Source organism: Echeneis naucrates, chromosome 9 (genome assembly GCF_900963305.1).
Source record: "Echeneis naucrates chromosome 9, fEcheNa1.1, whole genome shotgun sequence".
Classification (NCBI taxonomy): Eukaryota; Metazoa; Chordata; class Actinopteri; order Carangiformes; family Echeneidae; genus Echeneis; species Echeneis naucrates.
In genome coordinates this window covers 3,024,498-3,043,027 of record NC_042519.1, presented here as the reverse complement: position 1 = coordinate 3,043,027, position 18,530 = coordinate 3,024,498, and the positions used below count along the sequence as shown (strand labels likewise).

The window sequence follows — 18,530 nt, the reverse complement described above, 5'->3', positions numbered from 1 at the left end:
ATCATTCAGAAACGTTTCAAGAGGAAGAATTATGAAGTGTAGGTATAAACTGAAAATTACTTTGATGAATGACTAGTCCAAATAGACTAAATATCAGATGAAGTAAGCATTTACCCACGGAAATGCTAAAAAATGATTAATACACTACCATGTGGCGATTGATTTTTGTGGAAGTTCATTCAATTTTTCTACCATACTGTGATACAAGCTCACCTTGACACGTCTGAGCATGTCATTATTTTTAGATCTAAATTTACCCGATTCTGGATTAACTGGCATTTTGACTCTTTATGTTTGTTTTCTTAAGTTCTGAACAAATCCCTCTAGATAGTAGAACTATCTAGAACTACCTACCTTTTCTTTTACTGCCTGGACGACACCACTGAAAGGCACCATTATTTCCTCCAATAAAGTGCAATAAAGATGACAGGATTGGGAGCACAACAACTAGAACTTAATAAACACATTGCAAAAGTGGAAACAAAATGTGAAATTATTTCATTGCAGAATGTCCATGGACCAGCCAGAATTAGCCATAGAAATTTCTGATGCTGTGGTTATCACCCATAAACAATGTCATATGGTGTCCAGTTTTGGGACTGTTCTAGCAAGTGTACAACTTCCTGACGGAAGTAATTTGATCATTGTGTTTACTGCTCTCTTGGCACACACACACCTCATAATTTCTTACTGGGTTAGAAACCTTGATCTCAAATCTGAAACTAACAAATTTTGACAATTTTGACCTGACACAATGTCCATGAGTTAGAGTATGAAGTGTTGCCATGTTGCTCATATTTAATCTAGTTTATTCTTGTTCTATCTGATGAAATGAAGATTTGATTTGACTTTTCTCTCTTCTTAATGTGGACTTTACTTTGAATCAAAAACCTTTGTATATGACCTGGCTGGTCAAATGATACAAGATGACACTGTGATAAAATGGAGTTGTGAACAAGCAGGTGGGAATATTGGGGGGTCAGATTGTTTTTGGTATGTGTGGCTCAGGTCTTGTTCATTTAAAAACAGTACACAGAACAATAACATTTGGATTTGGGCTTCATGCTCATATGACTGAAATCACAATTGCGGCATTAGAAACCTGATTTCATCATACTTTCTCTGTATTTAGAACATACATTAGAACCTGTTTGTCTGTTAATAAATAGGCTTCCAGAAGACATTTTCAAGTACACATTTTACTTCAATTTAAAAATATCTTACATACATGCTATACGAAGTAAGCTGCCAGGGCAGCCATTTTGTCTTTCGGTTTTTTGGGATTGCCTCGGCGTCCCCTCCCTCGTCCCCGTCCCCGTCCACCTCGTCTCGCACCACCACCCCGGTGCATGAAGTGTTTCATGGTGGCATGTTTAAGCTCCACAAGATCCTGAAAAACCGGATCACAGAAAACACAACCGGTGTGTTGAGTCTCACCGGCAGGAAGAGGGGTGCGTGTTTTGTTGAAGTCAACTGCGACCAAAGAGGCATCACAGGCATCACAGGTCTCCTGAGCAACCTACATGATGAGAGAGGAACCTTAGAAACATGTGGAAACTGTGGAGAACAAGACATGAGTACCCTGGTAAGCAATAAAGACTAGAACTTCAAAAGCATCTCAACCTCCACATTTAGATAGGTGTCAGAAATTAGATATGCTGAATCAAAGTACCCCACTATCTAGGACACAACAGTGAATAGTTGCTTAGGGAAGCAATTTAAAGATGCACATCTTTGTACCGAGGGATTACAGCCACAGGAGCTTTTAATATTAAGAGATGGCCACTTTATTACTTTGGGTCTTTTATTGGTATTGATGGATAAGAATAGTACACTCTTGCAGACTTGTATGTTTGATTTTTCTGGACCTGTTTGACATTGTGACATTATGCCATATAAATGTAACTATCTTGAAAAGATGAAGGACCGTGTTCTTACCTGCACTCTGTGTGCATGTTCAAAGAAGTGCACTACCACGTTGCATTTATTGCAGGCCATCTTCCATTTTGGTCCAGAGGTGGGATCCAGCACTAAAACACCACTATCACATTCTACACACTGTCCAATTCCCAGGGAGTTGAGAGAATGCTGACAGGAGGGATGGGTGCATTCATTGCATCCCATACCTGGAAAAACAGACAAAAAAGGGAGGGATCAAAGGGATGTAAAAGATGAAAAACAAATACACAAATAAATCTGAAGCAATTTACTTTGTGCAATTAGCACTTGGTTTGCTGATCCAGCTGTAGTTGATAAAGAAGTTTAGTCAGACTGAACTTGAGATTCAAGTAGTGTCATTTGGTATGCACTATATTCACTAACAAAAGATTTCAAGAATGATTCTGTGACTCTTTCAAGCCTGTTACTGTTACAAAAGTCAAATACACTTCATTCTGACTGCTGGTCACGCTACTGTTTCATTATTTTTAGCATGTTTGTGTTTTAGCCAAGGTGGAATTCCTTAAAATTAATGAAGTTAAAGATAGGAAAATATTTAAAAAGAAAATGAAGACAAGTGAGATTGTGTTGTGTTTGCATTTCATGTTAGCTGGTTTCAGCTTTTGTTCTTTCTCTCTGTGCTACAGTATCTGTTCAATTAAACCTTTCTCATTGATGTCAGGTTTTTCTGTTTCTGCCAAACTACAGACCAAGTTAGAAATATTAGGTTATTCTGTTGTTTGTGTCTTTTTTTTTTTTTTTTTTATTTACATACAGTAATTTCATAATGCTCCCAGAAACTGAAGACATTTCATGCAGTGCACAGACTACAGCATTATACTGGCTGTGCGTATGTGGTAAATGCATCCTCATAAAAACAGATTAAAAAAACAAAAAACAAAAAACAGTCAAATTTAGTGTTTCCCTAAATTACAGATGATGTTGAGATTCTTTATGTTCTTGAGGGTGTACCCAACTCTTGCCCAATATGAGCTGGGATTGGCCCCATTACCCGTCCGCGACTCGGGAACAGATAAACAGTAGAAGATGAATGAATGAATGAATGAATGAATAAATGCTGGCAGGGTAACAAGGCTCTATCAAATGGCCTCTATCCAATATTACTGGGTTAGCGTTTAGATCCTACCTTTTTTCATGTCCCTGAAAGGCGGATTGCTGAAGCAGTAAGGGCACAGGGGATAGCTCTTGCCCCGAGCCCCAGATGTCCAAAGCACAAGCTCAAAGTCATCCAGTGGACAGCGCAACTCTTTGTACAGCTTGATGGCTCCATTCTGTGGCAGACTGTAGGTCTCATCACAGTGGGAGCAGTGGAGCCTGCTGGGCTTGGCCTGCAAATACATTAGACCTGATGTAAGAATTATTCACAAATTATTTCAATATCAATATCTTGCTTTCTGGTCTATTTTCCTCTAAATGGGACCATAATTTAGAAAGGGTTAGGGTTAACATCATGTTGTATTGTAGATTTGAAAGGGAAAATTCCCATAGATTTTATTACAATCTGACTACCTTTTTCCACCAGTTCTACTTAAAGGTTATTACATAGAATGCATGTTTGAGTCTCTTTTGCCTCACTTTACAGACCCAGAGTCTCCGTCCATTTTTTTTTCTACAGTCAATGTTTGAGACCCTTGGTGTGGGGGCATCTTCCTATTTTATTTCACTGCTCGTTAAAAACTCTGCTCAGATACAATAATTCCTGTGTTGTATAAAGCCTAGAGCAGCAAAAACGTTACAGCTTCCCAGAGACAGCAAAAAAATAAAAAAGTCTCTCCATTCCCAAACTCTCCAAAACCACAAAGATTTCTCTTGTCATGACTGTTACTGACAAAGTTCATAGAAACATCAAGGGTTACCTTATGATTTCTACCAGAACACTCAATTTAGAAGTCACACACACACACACACACACACACACACACACACACATAGATTTATAGCCAGTGACATCATCTGCAATCTAATTATTCATTCATGAATTGAAGTGTCTTTCTTGTTCTGGTGGAAATGGTAATAAGGCATTATCAACTGAACTTTGAAGGCCAGAGCTCAAGAGTCAGACGTCACGTGGTTCAGAACGGAACCTAAATGGTGCCTTGATTTAAAAGCAAAACCTTAAAGCTACGATATTTAAATATTAGAAATCAATCTAGTGCTAGCATGAGACTTGAAAGCAAATGATTTGACTCCTCCAACCCTTCCTCTCTTCTTGCTATCTCACACTCCATTCAAGAACATGAACTTGAAAACAGCAGTTGGTGATCGAAGTGCTAAGAATAATTTAAAGTAAACAAGATAGTGAAATGAAAGTAAAAAAAAAAAAAACCTTAGTAGGTTTGATGATGAAAATGACCGTCAAGTAAAACCAAAATAAAATCAGCATCTTAGGCTGGAGCGAAGGCCAATGAACGAAGGTGTGTGCTCCATTTAAACATCATACTAGAAATATAGAACAGAAAAAAGAATAGAAATAAGCCTCGTCGCCAGGATTGTCATGTTCATGTAAACATTCAATGACCCAAAAAAGCGGCATGTGCCCTGTTGTTAAAATTGCCAATGCAAGTAATTGATATATACTACCAGGCACGGTTCTGGATGATTTAGACTGCTTGTGATATTCTGCTGTCTCATCTAGTGTTGGCGACTAGTGATAAACTGTCAGGGCCATTAAATATTTCCTGGTTTGAAATCAACACAAGGCAGGATACCACATATAAAAGTTTTTGACATTGCTGCTTTCAAAATGCCCAAACACTCTCAGCGCTTGATAATCAAATATGCGCTTTACTCTTTTCAAATTATAAGGACAGTCTTGATCATTCTTCTGACCTGTATGTACTTCATGAAGCGGTGGCACTTGCCACAGCGGGACAGGGGCTTTCCAGTGGCAGCAATGGGAGAAAAGGAGACCTCCATCAACTCATCCATGCCTAAATTAAACAAAAAAAAGGACACAAAAACAAAACAGATTGAGACTATAGACAGGAGTTGCATAGGATGGAGCCAAGCAATAGCATATATCCTTTACTTTTACTTTAACCGTTTCCTGTATCTCCTTGGTATTTCCTTTTCAGACTCGGTTGAAGTGTCATGCATCACTGTTATTCACGTTTTATTGCATATCTTAAATGTGGGTAAAATGAAGTAACATCTGCAAAAATGTTCATTGTCTCATTACAAAATAGGAAATTCTGCTGCTGTTTTCATGTTAATTCATTTATTCAGAATAATTCATGTACATGTTGTCTGGAGTCACCACTAATGTTCCCCTAATTTTTCATGTGTCTGAGCAAACACACAAGCCCCCTGAGTAACATCAGCAGCACCAACATGCACACTGGAAGAATTTAGACATTATGTACACCTTTCAGAAATCAAATTTGATTCATGTTTGTTTGTTCATTCTCTACTGCTTGTTCAGGGGTTAACTCTGCCACACCGTTAGCTATAAGGCTGCAAAACAGCAGTAAGTGTTCATAACATGCAGTTAACGACATTTTTAGTGGTGTAAGTAAACACGGGTGAACTCCATCACATCATTAGCTGGACATTATTCATCATTGTTTTACTGTAGTTACCGCTTAATGTCACCAGTCACTAACTAAGTTGCACTGAAAAAGGTACAGAATAAATTGTTATGTGTTATGTTTTTTATGCCGTTCAGGTTTAAATTATGCGCTGCATAGATTTTCTGTGCGCTGAGTACGCGGTAGCGCAACCCCGGTTGATTGAGATTAGAGGGAACATTGGTCACCACAAAGTCCCCAAGCTTCAGAAGCATGCATGAAATAAAAGCATCATCCAGCTCTTATCATCTCCACAGGTGGACTGTCCCCCACCTCTAATATTGGAGTTAATTTTTGAAGAGGCTAAGGATAGGATAAGGTGTGACCTCATACATGGGACGGAGCAGGGAGCAGGGAGCCCCTTAACACAGTCACATCCATCCACATCCATGTACCCCTGTCTCCTTTTGGCTGCAGTGAACTCACCGGTGATGGAATCCACAAAGTAATGAAACTTCCTCTTGAAGATGTCCAGCGCGTGCTGCAAGACCTGCTGGTAGTTGGCTTTACCCAGTGCAATAAGGTTAAGCTGCTTCTCTACAGCACTGCGTATCGTGGGCAGAACCAGCTCTGCATCTGCAAAAGACAACAGCCAATTATTGTTATTTTAAAGCCATGCTGGAAAAGCCACACATAAATTAGAAAGTCAATCATATAAGATAGGGTTAGGGTTAGAGTAGGGTTAGGGTTAGGCTCATAATGTGGGTCACATTGTGTAAGAGAACTTATGAAGATGCAAGGTTAATGACCTATCTTGTAGTAGCCATGGACCAGGACGATGCCCAGGTTTGTTGGCTTCAACCTGCGTCCATTCTCTATGGTGACGTAGTTCCTCTGACAGATGTTATTGATGTGGACGGGGATGCTGGCATCAGTACCTGGTGGGGGTGAACAACTGTGAGACTGCGTGCCCTCTTTAAAATATAGTGAGCTATTACTTTTTACTATGTAAATACACAAAGGAGAAAGTGCAAAAAAGTGACTGGTTTCAATTTTTTGTTAAATTTGAACCCAAACAGAACACATTGGAACATTTTGATGACTCTAATTAATAAAACACTGTTGACGATTTTGTTGCAAGGTTCTGAACAGTTGTGGTTTAATAATGTAATTGTGTATATATTGTCTAATGTAAATAGTTTTTTTTTTCCTGACTCTGGTCCGCAATGAGGATAGAACCTGCTTTTAAGCTAATAAAGATGAGTCAGTCGATACTGTTTTAATTTCAAAATCTATCTCTAGTGTCTGTGTTTCTCATATAATGATGCTGTTTACCCTGATTTGGGGCCTCATTTATAAAACTGTGCGTAGGATCATTTAAAAGTGTACATACATTCAAAAGCCGTGGGTCAGACCAATGATGAATTTATGTAGTCATTCCGACTTTTCTACTTGTGAAGCTTCTTTGGTTGCTTTGGATTTACATTTAGGATCATTGTGCTCGTCAGGTTGCTTAGGGGTGCGCACATTCTCCCATCAAGTCTGTCTTTTATAGATCACAACCTTTGCATAGAAAGTGATATACGCCCTGTTTTGTGTACACATGACATTTATAAATGAGGCCCTAAGAAAACTTTGACACCTCGGGGCAAACTCTACTCAGTTTTCATATTTTCAAAAAAGATATGAGAGGGAATCATATCAAACAAGCAGTGCTGAGGCATACCAATGCCATGTTTCTCCATGAGGGTAATGAGTTCAGCCTCGGTAAGGTAGTCTGGAGGGCTGGTCTGCTTTTCCACTAGCTTGATTTCATCTACTGTGAACGTGTCTCCACGCTCACAATCTGGTAAGGCCTCCTCCAGAGGGATACCCTGCCAAGGCATCACCGCTGTGTAGCCTGGGAATAGAACAGACACTTACTGTAGCAAGGGGCTGGGTTTATTAATCATTATTTTTATTTTCTCAGTTAAAAAAAAAAAAAAAAAAAAAGAAATCTGTCACCAGTCAAATTTTATTGCTCTGAGACAAAACCTTCTTCAGCTCTCTTAATATGGGCAGAGTAGGTTAAAAAAATTGCAATGATCTAATTATCTAATGTAAAGTAATCTATAGAGGGACTGAAGAGCAAGCTGTTTTTAAAAAAAAGTGCCAACTTGGCAACTTGGTGCTCAGTGTGGGAGCAATAGACTGTACCTGGTGATATCAGGGTTTTGCCACTACAAGAGAAAGCTTCTGTGCCAATGCTGAACTCTATGGTGGTCTGCAGGTACTTGCAATCCTGGCTGACAGTGGCAATGAAATGTCGTGTGATATATTCATATAACCGCCAGCCATCACTGCCTGTAGAAGAGCAGGAGAGGAGGAACATAGGTTAGAGGGTTAAAATGAAGGGGTCCTTCTGTATAGACAGACAAATAGATGGATGGACACAACAAATTAATTCCGGTTATCTCAGTGACATTAGTGTATCAGCCAAAATCGCAAAAACCTGGCCAGATAAAACTTAAAAATATCCACACTGATAAATATTCATAAATAAAAGAAATAGTTTTTGCTCTTAAGGGTGATATTGTTTACTAATTATCACAGAGTTCTATAACCCACCCAGTTCTGCTTCTGTAGCAGCACGCATGGGAGTGATGGGGGGGTGGTCTCCAGCATCAGCTCCTTTCCTGGGACGGTTTAATCCAGTTGAAAGCAGAGCCTTCACCTGAATATCCACATTCAGGCATTAAATACAGATTGTCTATTAGCATAAGCAAAATGAGTCTTTTCCTGTGTCCATATATAACTGGCCTTGTATCAGGGCATGAATCCTTTTATGACCCTCACCTCCTCCGCCCATATGATGTTGTTGGTCTGCTGCTTCAGTGTTCCCTTCAGATCAAAGTTCTCTGGGTAGTGGGTTGTCTCAGTACGTGGGTAGCTGATGTAGCCCTGTGTGTATAGGCGCTCTGCAATCTGCATCGTGTGCTGGGGACCCATGCCTAAAACACAAAAATATATCTGACTTTTTTTATTCATACAAACCTAGGAGCTGCAAATCTCACTCTTAATTTTCCTGGGTTTCAGAATGAATCAGGGTGGTGGCTGGTCAGAACTAGATTGTTGGACTAGTTTAATCTTAGAGAACTGGATTTCTTAGGATCCATAAATGGGTTTCCTCTAACCTCAGGACGAGGGTTAGGGTTAGTCTGACCTTTTGGCTACTTCGTCCATGGTCTTGCACTGAAAAAGTACTGAACATGCATCTTGTATATTTTCAAACATTAAAAGTCTGCACTTTTCTTTATAAGAGTGAAGCCGTTGAAATTCTAGATTCTTGTAGACAATTCCATGAAAATTATTGTCTGTGCCATGGAATTTAAGAAAATGATAGGAAATGGTATACAACCTGACACTAAAAACAGCCATAAATCATTTTAAAACCGATTATTTATATACATTATATATATATTTATATTTATATATAAACTGAATATTTCTAGATTATGAATTGCCATTGGCCTGAAAAACTTTCATCTTTCCATCAACCAAAAAATTAACTGATTAATAAACAAAAGCATCAGATTACCTTTACCACATATTAACACACTATTACATGCAATTAAATATATTTTTAAATAACCGAATATTCCCAAATGATGAAGTGCTGCTTGTTGGTATAACTTTACCTAAAGCAGAACTGGCCACTCTCAGCATCTCCACTGTGTTCAAGGCCTGGGGTCTCTGCTTGGTCTTCTCCTTCTTACTCACCGACTCCACCTATAACAAGGAAGGTATTATATAGTTTATGGAAGAGGTTACTTGAGGTCATCTCCACCTCTGTTTGTCACTTGGATGAATCCACAAGGTGGTGGAATATGAAATATGCAGCACTCGTATTTTGTTTACTTAATCTGTGGTGATGTGATATACAGGAGTCAAACACAAGCACAACGAAACAAGACAAGACAAAAATCCAACAACCTATGGTGAAATCCTAATTTTATAACCATGATACCATCTGACAAAATCCTAAAACACATAAGTTAAAAACAAAGACTGATCTGTGATCTGTAAGCTGTTTTGACTATGAATTAAATAAATAAATACATCTGATGGAATTTAAGAAGAGACAGAAGAGTAGCACTACGCTACCCTGTACTAGTTTAGGCTCAGCGCATCTGGGAAAAAGTCTCTAAATCCTTTACAGACCCCACGTCTGTAAATTGAAGCCCTAAACCTGCATTCTGTCCAATGGACAGAAAACTGAAAATTGTAAGTTAGAAGTCGTATGTGCATGTGAAAATGACTTATTCTACCTTGATTTATTAGCTCAGTAAATGTTTTCCTAATAAGTTTTCGGTCTGGAACTCTAAAGTCTTCAATGTCTTCATTTTCTAAATTACACTGAAAAAAAAACTGATAATAATAAAATAATTGAATGCTGAGTTTTATCGCCATATGTACATTTAAATCTTACCTTGGCCTCCCTTGAAGTCTTGGCAAGGTTGACAAACATCTGACCAACCTCTCTATCAAACACCCTCACCCTGTTCCAATCCAATGTCAATGGGCTGTCCTTCCCTTTGAATACCTGACAAAGCAGAAAATATCTGTTAACAGCATGGAAGGGAGGGATGGTTCATAAGGTGTTCAGACAGAGCTGGAAATCTACCTTTGCCTGGAGGATCCAGTAAGTCTCTGGTTTGAAGGACTGGATCTTGTCATGGCGTTCCACACAGAAGCCTAGTGTGGGGGTCTGGCATGGTCCAAATGAGATTAAGGAGGAGTCTAGATTTCCATATTTGCCCTGAAAATACTTGGTCTGGAAGCTGAAAAACATTTGGTCCACTAATGTCAGGCTTTTATTTTTATATCCACGATTATCTTATAGGATTCCTAATCAAAGTCACTGAACAGGGAATAAACCCTATGTAACCCCGGAGATTATTATTTCTATTTAACAATTTATTTATTTTTATTTATTTAACAACTTCTTATTGCACAAACTTGCAGCTTTAAAGAATGGGTTCTATCAAACAAACCATTAATTTGCACACAATTTGATGATATTATTACCACAATGTCTGTACTAATCTAACACATCATCTGATTTCAATTTCTACAGTTCTATACTTTAAATGTATGGAGGACTAAGTAGCGCTAAACTGGATGTACATGATGATACTGACCCTGAGACCTAACCATTGCTGTCATCTGTCATGTCCTTGAGGCAAATTTTCTTTGTCATATTTCTACTTGTGTGCGAACCAGTGTGTGGCTGCAGAAAGCAGCGTACCGAGTGAAAGCACAACCAATGCGCAGATCCAGCTCCTGTCTCGCATCCACCGACAGTGCTTCATTGCGGTTGGGCTCTCCCAGGCTGTTCATGGCATTCCAGATGTCAGTGTCAGTGATGGAGCTGAATTTGGCACGATAAACACTCCGCTCCCTGACACTGCCCTTGTTCATCACTGGCTGGATGGCATCCAATACCTAGGAAATCACGAAACCTCTATAATTGTGTTTTTAATCATCTTAAAAACACTTCAAAAGTACAGCCTCTTCCACTTTTAGAAAAGAGAATTTTAAAATTCTATCCATGGCCTCCAGATTGTACAGAACCAGGCTTGTAGTCCAAACTAGAACACTTATGCTTCAGCCTTGTTGCCTTGGCTCCCAGTTTATTTGAGAATAGATGTAGATGAATGAAGAATAGATGATCCAGGCTCTGGATCAGAAATGGCAATGCTGTTTAAGTCCCTTCAAAAAAAAAAAAAAAAACACACACACTTAAAATAATTTTAAATTTTTTGTTAAGCATTTGGAACAGAGCGTTTGAGCAGTGCTCTATAAATAAAGATGTGTCATATGATAAGAGCTTAGTCATCAGATTTAATTCTAGAAAGAGAAAACTGGCCTGTTTAATTTGCAACTTTGATATTTGCTCCTTGATTTCATGGTTTATTTTATAATTTTTTTGTGTCCATTGTTGTTCTTTATCTTTTTTTTTTTTTTTTATTGCTGTCTTGTTTCCCTCTTTGCTGACACTGCCCTTCTTTGACTCCTTGTGTATTTAAGTCTCTGTCTTCCCTGTTCTCTCAGTCACTTCCTCTCTTCTTCAGTTCTATCCTTTTTGCTTCTCCTGTTCCCCTGTGTTTCAGATTTTTTGCAAGATAAAAACCTTGTCATATTAAAATAAATTTTTCTCCGTTCCACCTCTTCTGTTTTCCCCATTACTATGACACCTATGGACGGTCAGAATAACCCAGATATTCTCAAAACATACATTTTTTTTTTTGACTCAAGGACTAAAATACAAGATCAATCCTACTTACCAACCATTTTCTTGGTTAATATAAATGCAACCAAAACAATATGAAATTATGCCTGCTGAGCCAATTAATATATAAAAAAAAACAAAAAACAAAGGCTAAGCCCAAGTATTAAAAGGCAACTCTCAACAGCAGGTTTCAAAACAAATCTGGTACCCCATATGCCTGCATATTTTAAGAATCACACATGTTAATATGTGTGAAAAATGCATGCAGAACACAACTGTGCAGAGTTTGCATGTTCTCCCTGTGCGGGTTTCCTCTCCCCGTCCAAAGACATGTATGTTTGGGTTATTTGTTGACTCTAAAGTGTCCGTAGATCTGAGTGTGAGCTTGAGCGGTTGTTGGTCTCTGTCTGTGTCTGTGTGTGTGTGTTGGCCCTGTGGTGGACTGGTGAACTGTCCATGGTGATCCCACCCTCACCCAGTGTGAGCTGGGATTGACCAGGACCCAGAAACCAATAAGTGGCAGATGAATAGATGAATAAATGAATGAATATCAAGTGATAGCACACGCGCAAGATGTCGGTGGGGCCTTAATTACCTCAAAACAGATGTTCTCGCCTTCTTTATCACAGTCCAACCATAAAACCACGTAATCAGAGCCACGTCCTTCAACCTGACATGAAACAGATAACTTGGGATGAGGAGTAGGAACACAGACATATGCACTGCTCTAAGATGGCCATACAAAATTCCAAACGTGAACTACCACGTCAATCTCAACAACCAACCTGGAGGAACTTGACCATGTTGAGTTTGGGGTTTGCCTCCTTCTTTTCTGTGGGAGCTTTGCTAAAGAGTTCTGCAGGGTCCACCTTGTCCCAATTGTTGTACTTCCCTTGGGGGGGAAAAAAAAAGGTCCAATTAAATTATACTTCCTGAACCAACCAAATTAATCGTTAGAACTTAAATTAGTTCCTATCAAAGAGTGGATTTAATCAACACATTGTGTTATTTCACCGACTTGCATAACATTACAATGGGAATAATTCTCGGATAAAAATATGAATTAATTTAGGTTCATAGGATTTTTTTGTGGATGATACTCACCAATGAAATCCAGACTCATCACGTGTCCACAAACAGAAGTCATCTTAAAGCGTACAGTTTGGCCCTGGAAACTGCCAGTGTACTCATGCACTGAGCATGCTCCATTAAGCCCCTTACGGCTTGTACAACTTCCTAAGGGTAGAGATAAGAGATGATGAAGCTTATGTGCGTGAGTAACACGCTTAAATAAAGCATGTTGGCTTAAATATAAAAGACCAATAGAGACATTTTATTGAGCTAAAGATTTCATGAAAAGAGCTAATGTATTCTTTCATGAAATTACTGAGACTTAGAAAAAATATACATATGTACCTAACAAACACACACTTAAAATATATTTGTTTTAATCACAATTATTATAGCTCTCCAAAAAAATCCAGTATCTATATTAAGATCAATCAAAAAAGCATTTAAAACACAGACATGTTCACATTCTGAAAAAGTACATTTGTTAATGGTTGTGATTAATAGATTCTCTTCTCAGGTCCAGGTCAGACCTGCTGTTCAGCTGAGACCAGTTACATCATGGTTAAACCAGTTAGTAATAGTTTAGATCTGTGTACGTTCCTGCTGGAACAGGAAATTTGAATCTCCATGAAGCTGGTCAGCAGCTGAAGCCTGAAGTCTCTAAAATCTCAGGTACTGTGAATGCTGCGTCGACTTTGAATTTGATAAAGTTCAGTGACCCAACACCAGCAGATCATATCACCCCAAATCATCACGCACTGAGGAAACGTCTCTCTGGACATCAAGCAGCTTGGATTCTGAGCTTCTTCTTCATCATTTAGACAAATGCAAAATGTCCTGTTATCTTAGGAGAGACTTTGGACCACCGTGCAACAGCCCAGGTGTTTTTCTTCTTGGAGCAGGGCAGACTCTTTTTCAACGGCTGGTTCAGCAGTGTCTTGGTACCAGCATTATGACAGTTATCGTCCATTTCCTGAAGACGTCTGTGTGGTGGCTCTTGATACTGTGGCTGCAACTTCAGTCCACTCCTTGTCTATGCTACAGGTACTCTTGTTGCACTTTTCCAACTACTCTTATCCCTTCCAGCCAACTCCCCATGAACATGATAAAAAATACGTCTCCCTGCAAAGAGCCAGACCTTTCAGCCACAATGTTCAGTGGCCATCCCTCCATGTAGAGGGTGTCCATGAACATCTCTTGGACAGCAGTAATGTCAGATGTCTTCCCCAAGATTATGACTGAGATACATTATATTTATACAGTATGAATTTTCATTTAACCAAACAAAACATTTGCGAGATGTGCCTGTAAATAATTGGCAGCCTCTTGTCCTTGTTCAGTTATTGCAGCTCAAGCAACTCAGTCTGTGGCCAAAATGAGTAAGTTTGAAAATAATGAAAAGAGCTGTCCAAGTGAGACACAGTTTAGCCTATGAATGGCAAATGATAATCCAGGTTGTCTAGTCTTCCTGCCTGTTATTACAATTTATTAGCACTCAAACACATGCCATTCCTGAAATATAAAACCATATTGTACTGAAAGATGCATCAGTGTTTTTGGTGTTTCCACAAGAGCTTAACATTTTTTAAAACATTACAAACATCAGTGTTGTCACTTGTTTTTTTGTTGTTGTTTTTTTTTTTTAATAAAGCCACGCTTGGGCCATTTATTCTTCTGTCCTATGTCTCCTTCCTGTTGTCTAGTTTCACAGAAAGACAAGATGACAAGCTGAGTGGGTAAGTATTTAACCTCCAGGACTTAAACAGGACCGACAGCTTTGTACTTAAATCTTCTTTTTTGCACAATTAAAGTAAAGACTTCTGTGTGTGCCCAGAGAGAGGACAAATGGTAAGTGGTTGCTGAACTTTGTTGAATATACTCAAAAATTCATACAAAATGGCAATGAATTAGACGTGGAGCTTGAAAAGAGGTCAGAGTGCTGACATCAGACCTCCTTTCCGGGAACTCAGGAGCCTCCCTGGATTTGACTGATTGAATGTTCCAAATAAAATGGCTTTCTCAAGGCTGAATGCTAATGAAAGGAACATAGACAGACTACTGTGACGGAACCTGAGTGGCCCCTCAACACCACCCACCCAGAAACATGCACACACACGAGCACTCTTCAAATTCTTTGACGTGGACAACCTAATCATCAATACCTCCACCAATCCAGAAATGTGCACATTTCACACAGGCTATATAAACTGAGACAGATCCAGTAAAGGGTGATCAACTGCAAGTTAACGGGCACGAAACGAAAAGACCAAAAAAAAAAAAAAAAAAAAAACCCACAGCAGTACATCCAGATCCTCAAGACAGAAAGCCAGAGCTCCACCACCCTCGCAAACTTCAAGCATGGAACAGCTCCAGGTAAGACATATCTGTACAATGATGCTGACTTCAACCATAGGACTTCATCTTGATCTTCAGGGTTTTATGTGGCTGACATTTGGACTTGTTTTGTCAGAAGATGAATACAGTGCAGCAGTATTCATTTAACTAAGGGTAAAAATGTACTCTTGCCCATTGTCTTTATTTTAACCGGCTTAAATTTGCTCTGTAAGAAGTCATTTCATTCCACATTAATCGTATCTATCTTGTATTCAGCTTCTGCGTGTCTTTCTGCTGTATCTGCTGGCCCTCCAACAATATTCGGCCATCCCACTGGGTAGCCAGTGCGTCGATGATTCCTTTTGCCCGTACAGCCTGCAGGACTACTACAGCCAGTTGGTCAACCTGCCCAATCGCATCAACGAGCGCAGCATTGCAACTTGGACATATGTGTGAGTATCACAGCAGAATTTATCCTCAGCCAAAGAGACCGATCATGAAATAGAGCAGAAAAAAGTAGAAAGTGGCTGAATGTTGTTAAATTGCCTAATAAGCCATTCATTTATTGATCTTCTACTCCTTATCGGTTGCTAGGTTGCGGGGGGGTAGCTAGAGCCAATCCCAGCTCACACTGGGTGAGGGCGGGGTCACCCTGGACAGGTCACCAGTCTATCACAGGGCCAACACACAGAGACAGACAGAGACCAACAACCACTCACACTCAGGCCTACTGACAATTTAGAGTCACCAGTTGCATAGGCTATTTTATTATTACATATTAAAAATGCCTTTGAAATGCACAATGAAGGCATGCTTCTCGTGTTTCCTGTGTCATCTCTAACCAGGGAGAACATTGATCTAAACCGAATCCCCCAGGTCATCCACGAGGCCAGCTGCCACACCAGCCACTCCTGCAGGGGACTGGACAGCACTTTTAGTCTAGAGACTATCCCTGTGTCTCTGAGGATGCCGTTCCTCAAGAAAAACCCCAGATGCTTCCCCACATCCACCTATTCTCTGGAGTTTGAGCTCATCACCATAGCTTGTATATGTGCCATCTCCAGGCACAGCTGATGGGACCACCTGCTCTAAGGTCAACTTTGGGATCACGACCAGCATTATAATTTGTTAAGGCAAAGCATGAACTGCAGTTTCTGAGAATTAAGCCATTTATCTAACTGAAATCTTCTCAGTGGACAGCAAAGCTCCCAGCATTTAATACATGGAACATGACATTTATGACATTTTACATTAACATTGTGTCACTATAGAGGAAATTAGTATTTCTATAACCTTTATCCTGCCAAGAGATAAATGTGAAATACTTCTGATAAAAACACAGTTCATGTCTGTAACGTCTAAAAGAAGAACTGCCATAAAATTTTTTGTGTATTTTAAGTGCATAGAAACAGATAAATAATTAGAAAATTATGTTATTTTACCGTAATTGGACGGAGATTCGTAAAAGGAAGAAATGCGATTATCCCCAGTAATGATCCCTCTGAACTTTGAAAAGTGATCAGGTTTAAGATTGGGGTTGGGGGGTTATTCCGGCCTGTACTTTTCAGCTGTGGTTGTTTGTGTGTGTGAAGTGAACGTGTCCGTCCCTTTCCGCCACACTGCACCCAGCAGGACTCACCTTTAGACAGGATCTTGGCGATGGACTGAGCCAGGGACGGCTTCTCTGCGACCATCAAAACGGTTCTCATTGTCAAAGTGTGTCGGTGAAGCTTTATTTCCTGTGTCTGACCTGCTGCCGAAAACTTGCACTATCAACAATAAACACTTGCTTGCTAAGAGACTGTGTTTTGAAGCACACAAGCCGCCATGACAGTTGTTTCCGCTTTCTTCTTCTTCTTTTGATTAATATCGGGTTGCTAAATTAGCTTGAAACACGCACCCCGCCACCTACTGTACGAAGAAAGTAGTGTGGCAAGTTATCATCCTCTGCGTGACACTAAAAGGGAAATAAAGAAATCTGAAATGATTAGCTCCTACACTTAGAGCTAAGGTTTAAATCTAACACCAGAATACGCTTATACCCTTTAATTACTTGACAACAGCCCTCTATCTATCCTGTGGCCTTTGGCACTGGTCTTTTCCCTTTGACATTGCAGGACAGAGGCATGCTTAAAGGCTGCTCTATGTCCTTTTACTATTTGATTATAGCGCATCTATGTAACTCTAACTCTAACCCTCTATAGGAGAAAGTGACCAGTTAACAATTGTTCACAATAATGCCCAATGCAACCCCACTTTTGTCTCTTATCAGGGTTTAAACCAACACAAAGGGCAACATATGGATTTGTCAGTTACAGCTGCATCGCCATAACAGAAAGTGGATTATCTTTAAAATAATCAGCTTTTCAAATATATATAAGGATGCATGAATAACAGAAACAGTGACGTATACTGTGTCTTGGCTACACATTAAGTTGGCATCTTTGCAAAAATAAATATTGTCTTTCAATGCATTTTTATTTTTGCCTATAGAGCAGGAGTTATGGTGGCCCTGAGAGCTCAGAGGTGCCATCTGAAAACAATAAAACACATGAAAATAAAAAAAATACAAACAATCTCATCAATTTGATAAAGTATGTGCTGCAAATATTCAAAACACTACCTGAACTATAAACATGCTTGTAAACACTCACTGAATATTTTTCTGAATGTGTTTGAAATTCTGTCAGGTTTACACTTGCCACAGCTTTTCCCAAATATTTATTTGTGTTGGTTTGCCACAGTATGAACACCTCACTGACTTTTTGTTCTTTTCATAAAACAGCTGTGAACAGGACATTGATTTGCTCCTGTGTCTGCTCTGTCACAAAACAGCATATTCATCTTTGAAAACAGAAGTGAATTAGGCTCGTGTAGGTATATTTTGAAATATATCTATAATATAAAGGAAGTGGGAGCCAAAGCCTTCAAGATAAAGTCTTATGTGACATTTTAACACATATCAAACGAAGCGAACATGATTCCAGCACTTTTCCTAAAAGCTAATGCAGTTCAACCAGACTCACAGACAACTGATTAGCTAAAAAGAAAAGAATATAATGTACAAAAATAAATAATACATTCATTAGGATAGACTAACATTTGCACAAAGCAATTTGATATACAAGAAGCAATAGAATAGTATAGAATAAAATACAATTAAGAAGAGAGGATAAAGAAATTAAGTATAAGAATGACAAACTCAATGCAATAGCTAGCCTGTAATATAGGGACTTTAAATTGTGAATTCAGAGTTTAAGATGGTTTATAATACTTTGGGGTTGAGAAGCATTTCATATCCGGCAAGTCTGCCAGATATGAAATCATACATCAGCTTCTCAGAGAGAGATGGTTTCATGTCAAAAGTATTTCTAGATGATAAAACCTGA

At 39.1% G+C, this 18,530-nt stretch overlaps 1 protein-coding gene across 2 annotated transcripts; it reads right to left on the bottom strand.

Annotated features, from left to right (window-relative positions):
- Nucleotides 1-1,163: 1,163 nt before the first annotated feature.
- Nucleotides 1,164-16,979, bottom strand: top3b (DNA topoisomerase III beta). Of its 2 annotated transcripts, none has more exons than XM_029510648.1 (18): nucleotides 16,781-16,979; nucleotides 12,841-12,972; nucleotides 12,522-12,628; nucleotides 12,332-12,406; nucleotides 10,753-10,949; nucleotides 10,129-10,285; nucleotides 9,934-10,047; nucleotides 9,143-9,233; nucleotides 8,301-8,455; nucleotides 8,069-8,178; nucleotides 7,662-7,804; nucleotides 7,192-7,365; nucleotides 6,275-6,403; nucleotides 5,952-6,101; nucleotides 4,789-4,889; nucleotides 3,086-3,287; nucleotides 1,939-2,126; nucleotides 1,164-1,519 (listed from the first exon to the last, which is right to left on the bottom strand). In XM_029510648.1, the coding sequence occupies exons 1-18, from the start codon at nucleotides 16,848-16,850 to the stop codon at nucleotides 1,232-1,234; spliced, it is 2,583 nt and encodes an 860-aa protein (XP_029366508.1). In that variant the 5' UTR covers nucleotides 16,851-16,979; the 3' UTR covers nucleotides 1,164-1,231. The 2 variants fall into 2 exon arrangements, with proteins under 2 accessions (XP_029366508.1, XP_029366507.1); XM_029510647.1 differs by having other exon boundaries at nucleotides 1,165-1,519; nucleotides 7,662-7,808; nucleotides 8,073-8,178.
- Between the last annotated feature and the right edge of the window lie 1,551 nt (nucleotides 16,980-18,530).

What these genes read in the sequence shown, in the direction of transcription:
- top3b (XM_029510648.1), bottom strand. Translation starts at nt 16,850, where the DNA reads ATGAGAACCGTTTTGATGGTCGCAGAGAAGCCGTCCCTGGCTCAGTCC. An exon ending in AGTGGCCAGTTCTGCTTTAG is followed by an intron (nt 8,456 to 9,142) that starts GTAAAGTTATAC and finishes TTTGTGTTTTAG; the next exon opens with GCATGGGTCCCCAGCACACG. An exon ending in TTTCAGGGACATGAAAAAAG is followed by an intron (nt 2,127 to 3,085) that starts GTAGGATCTAAA and finishes CTGTTTTTCCAG; the next exon opens with GTATGGGATGCAATGAATGC.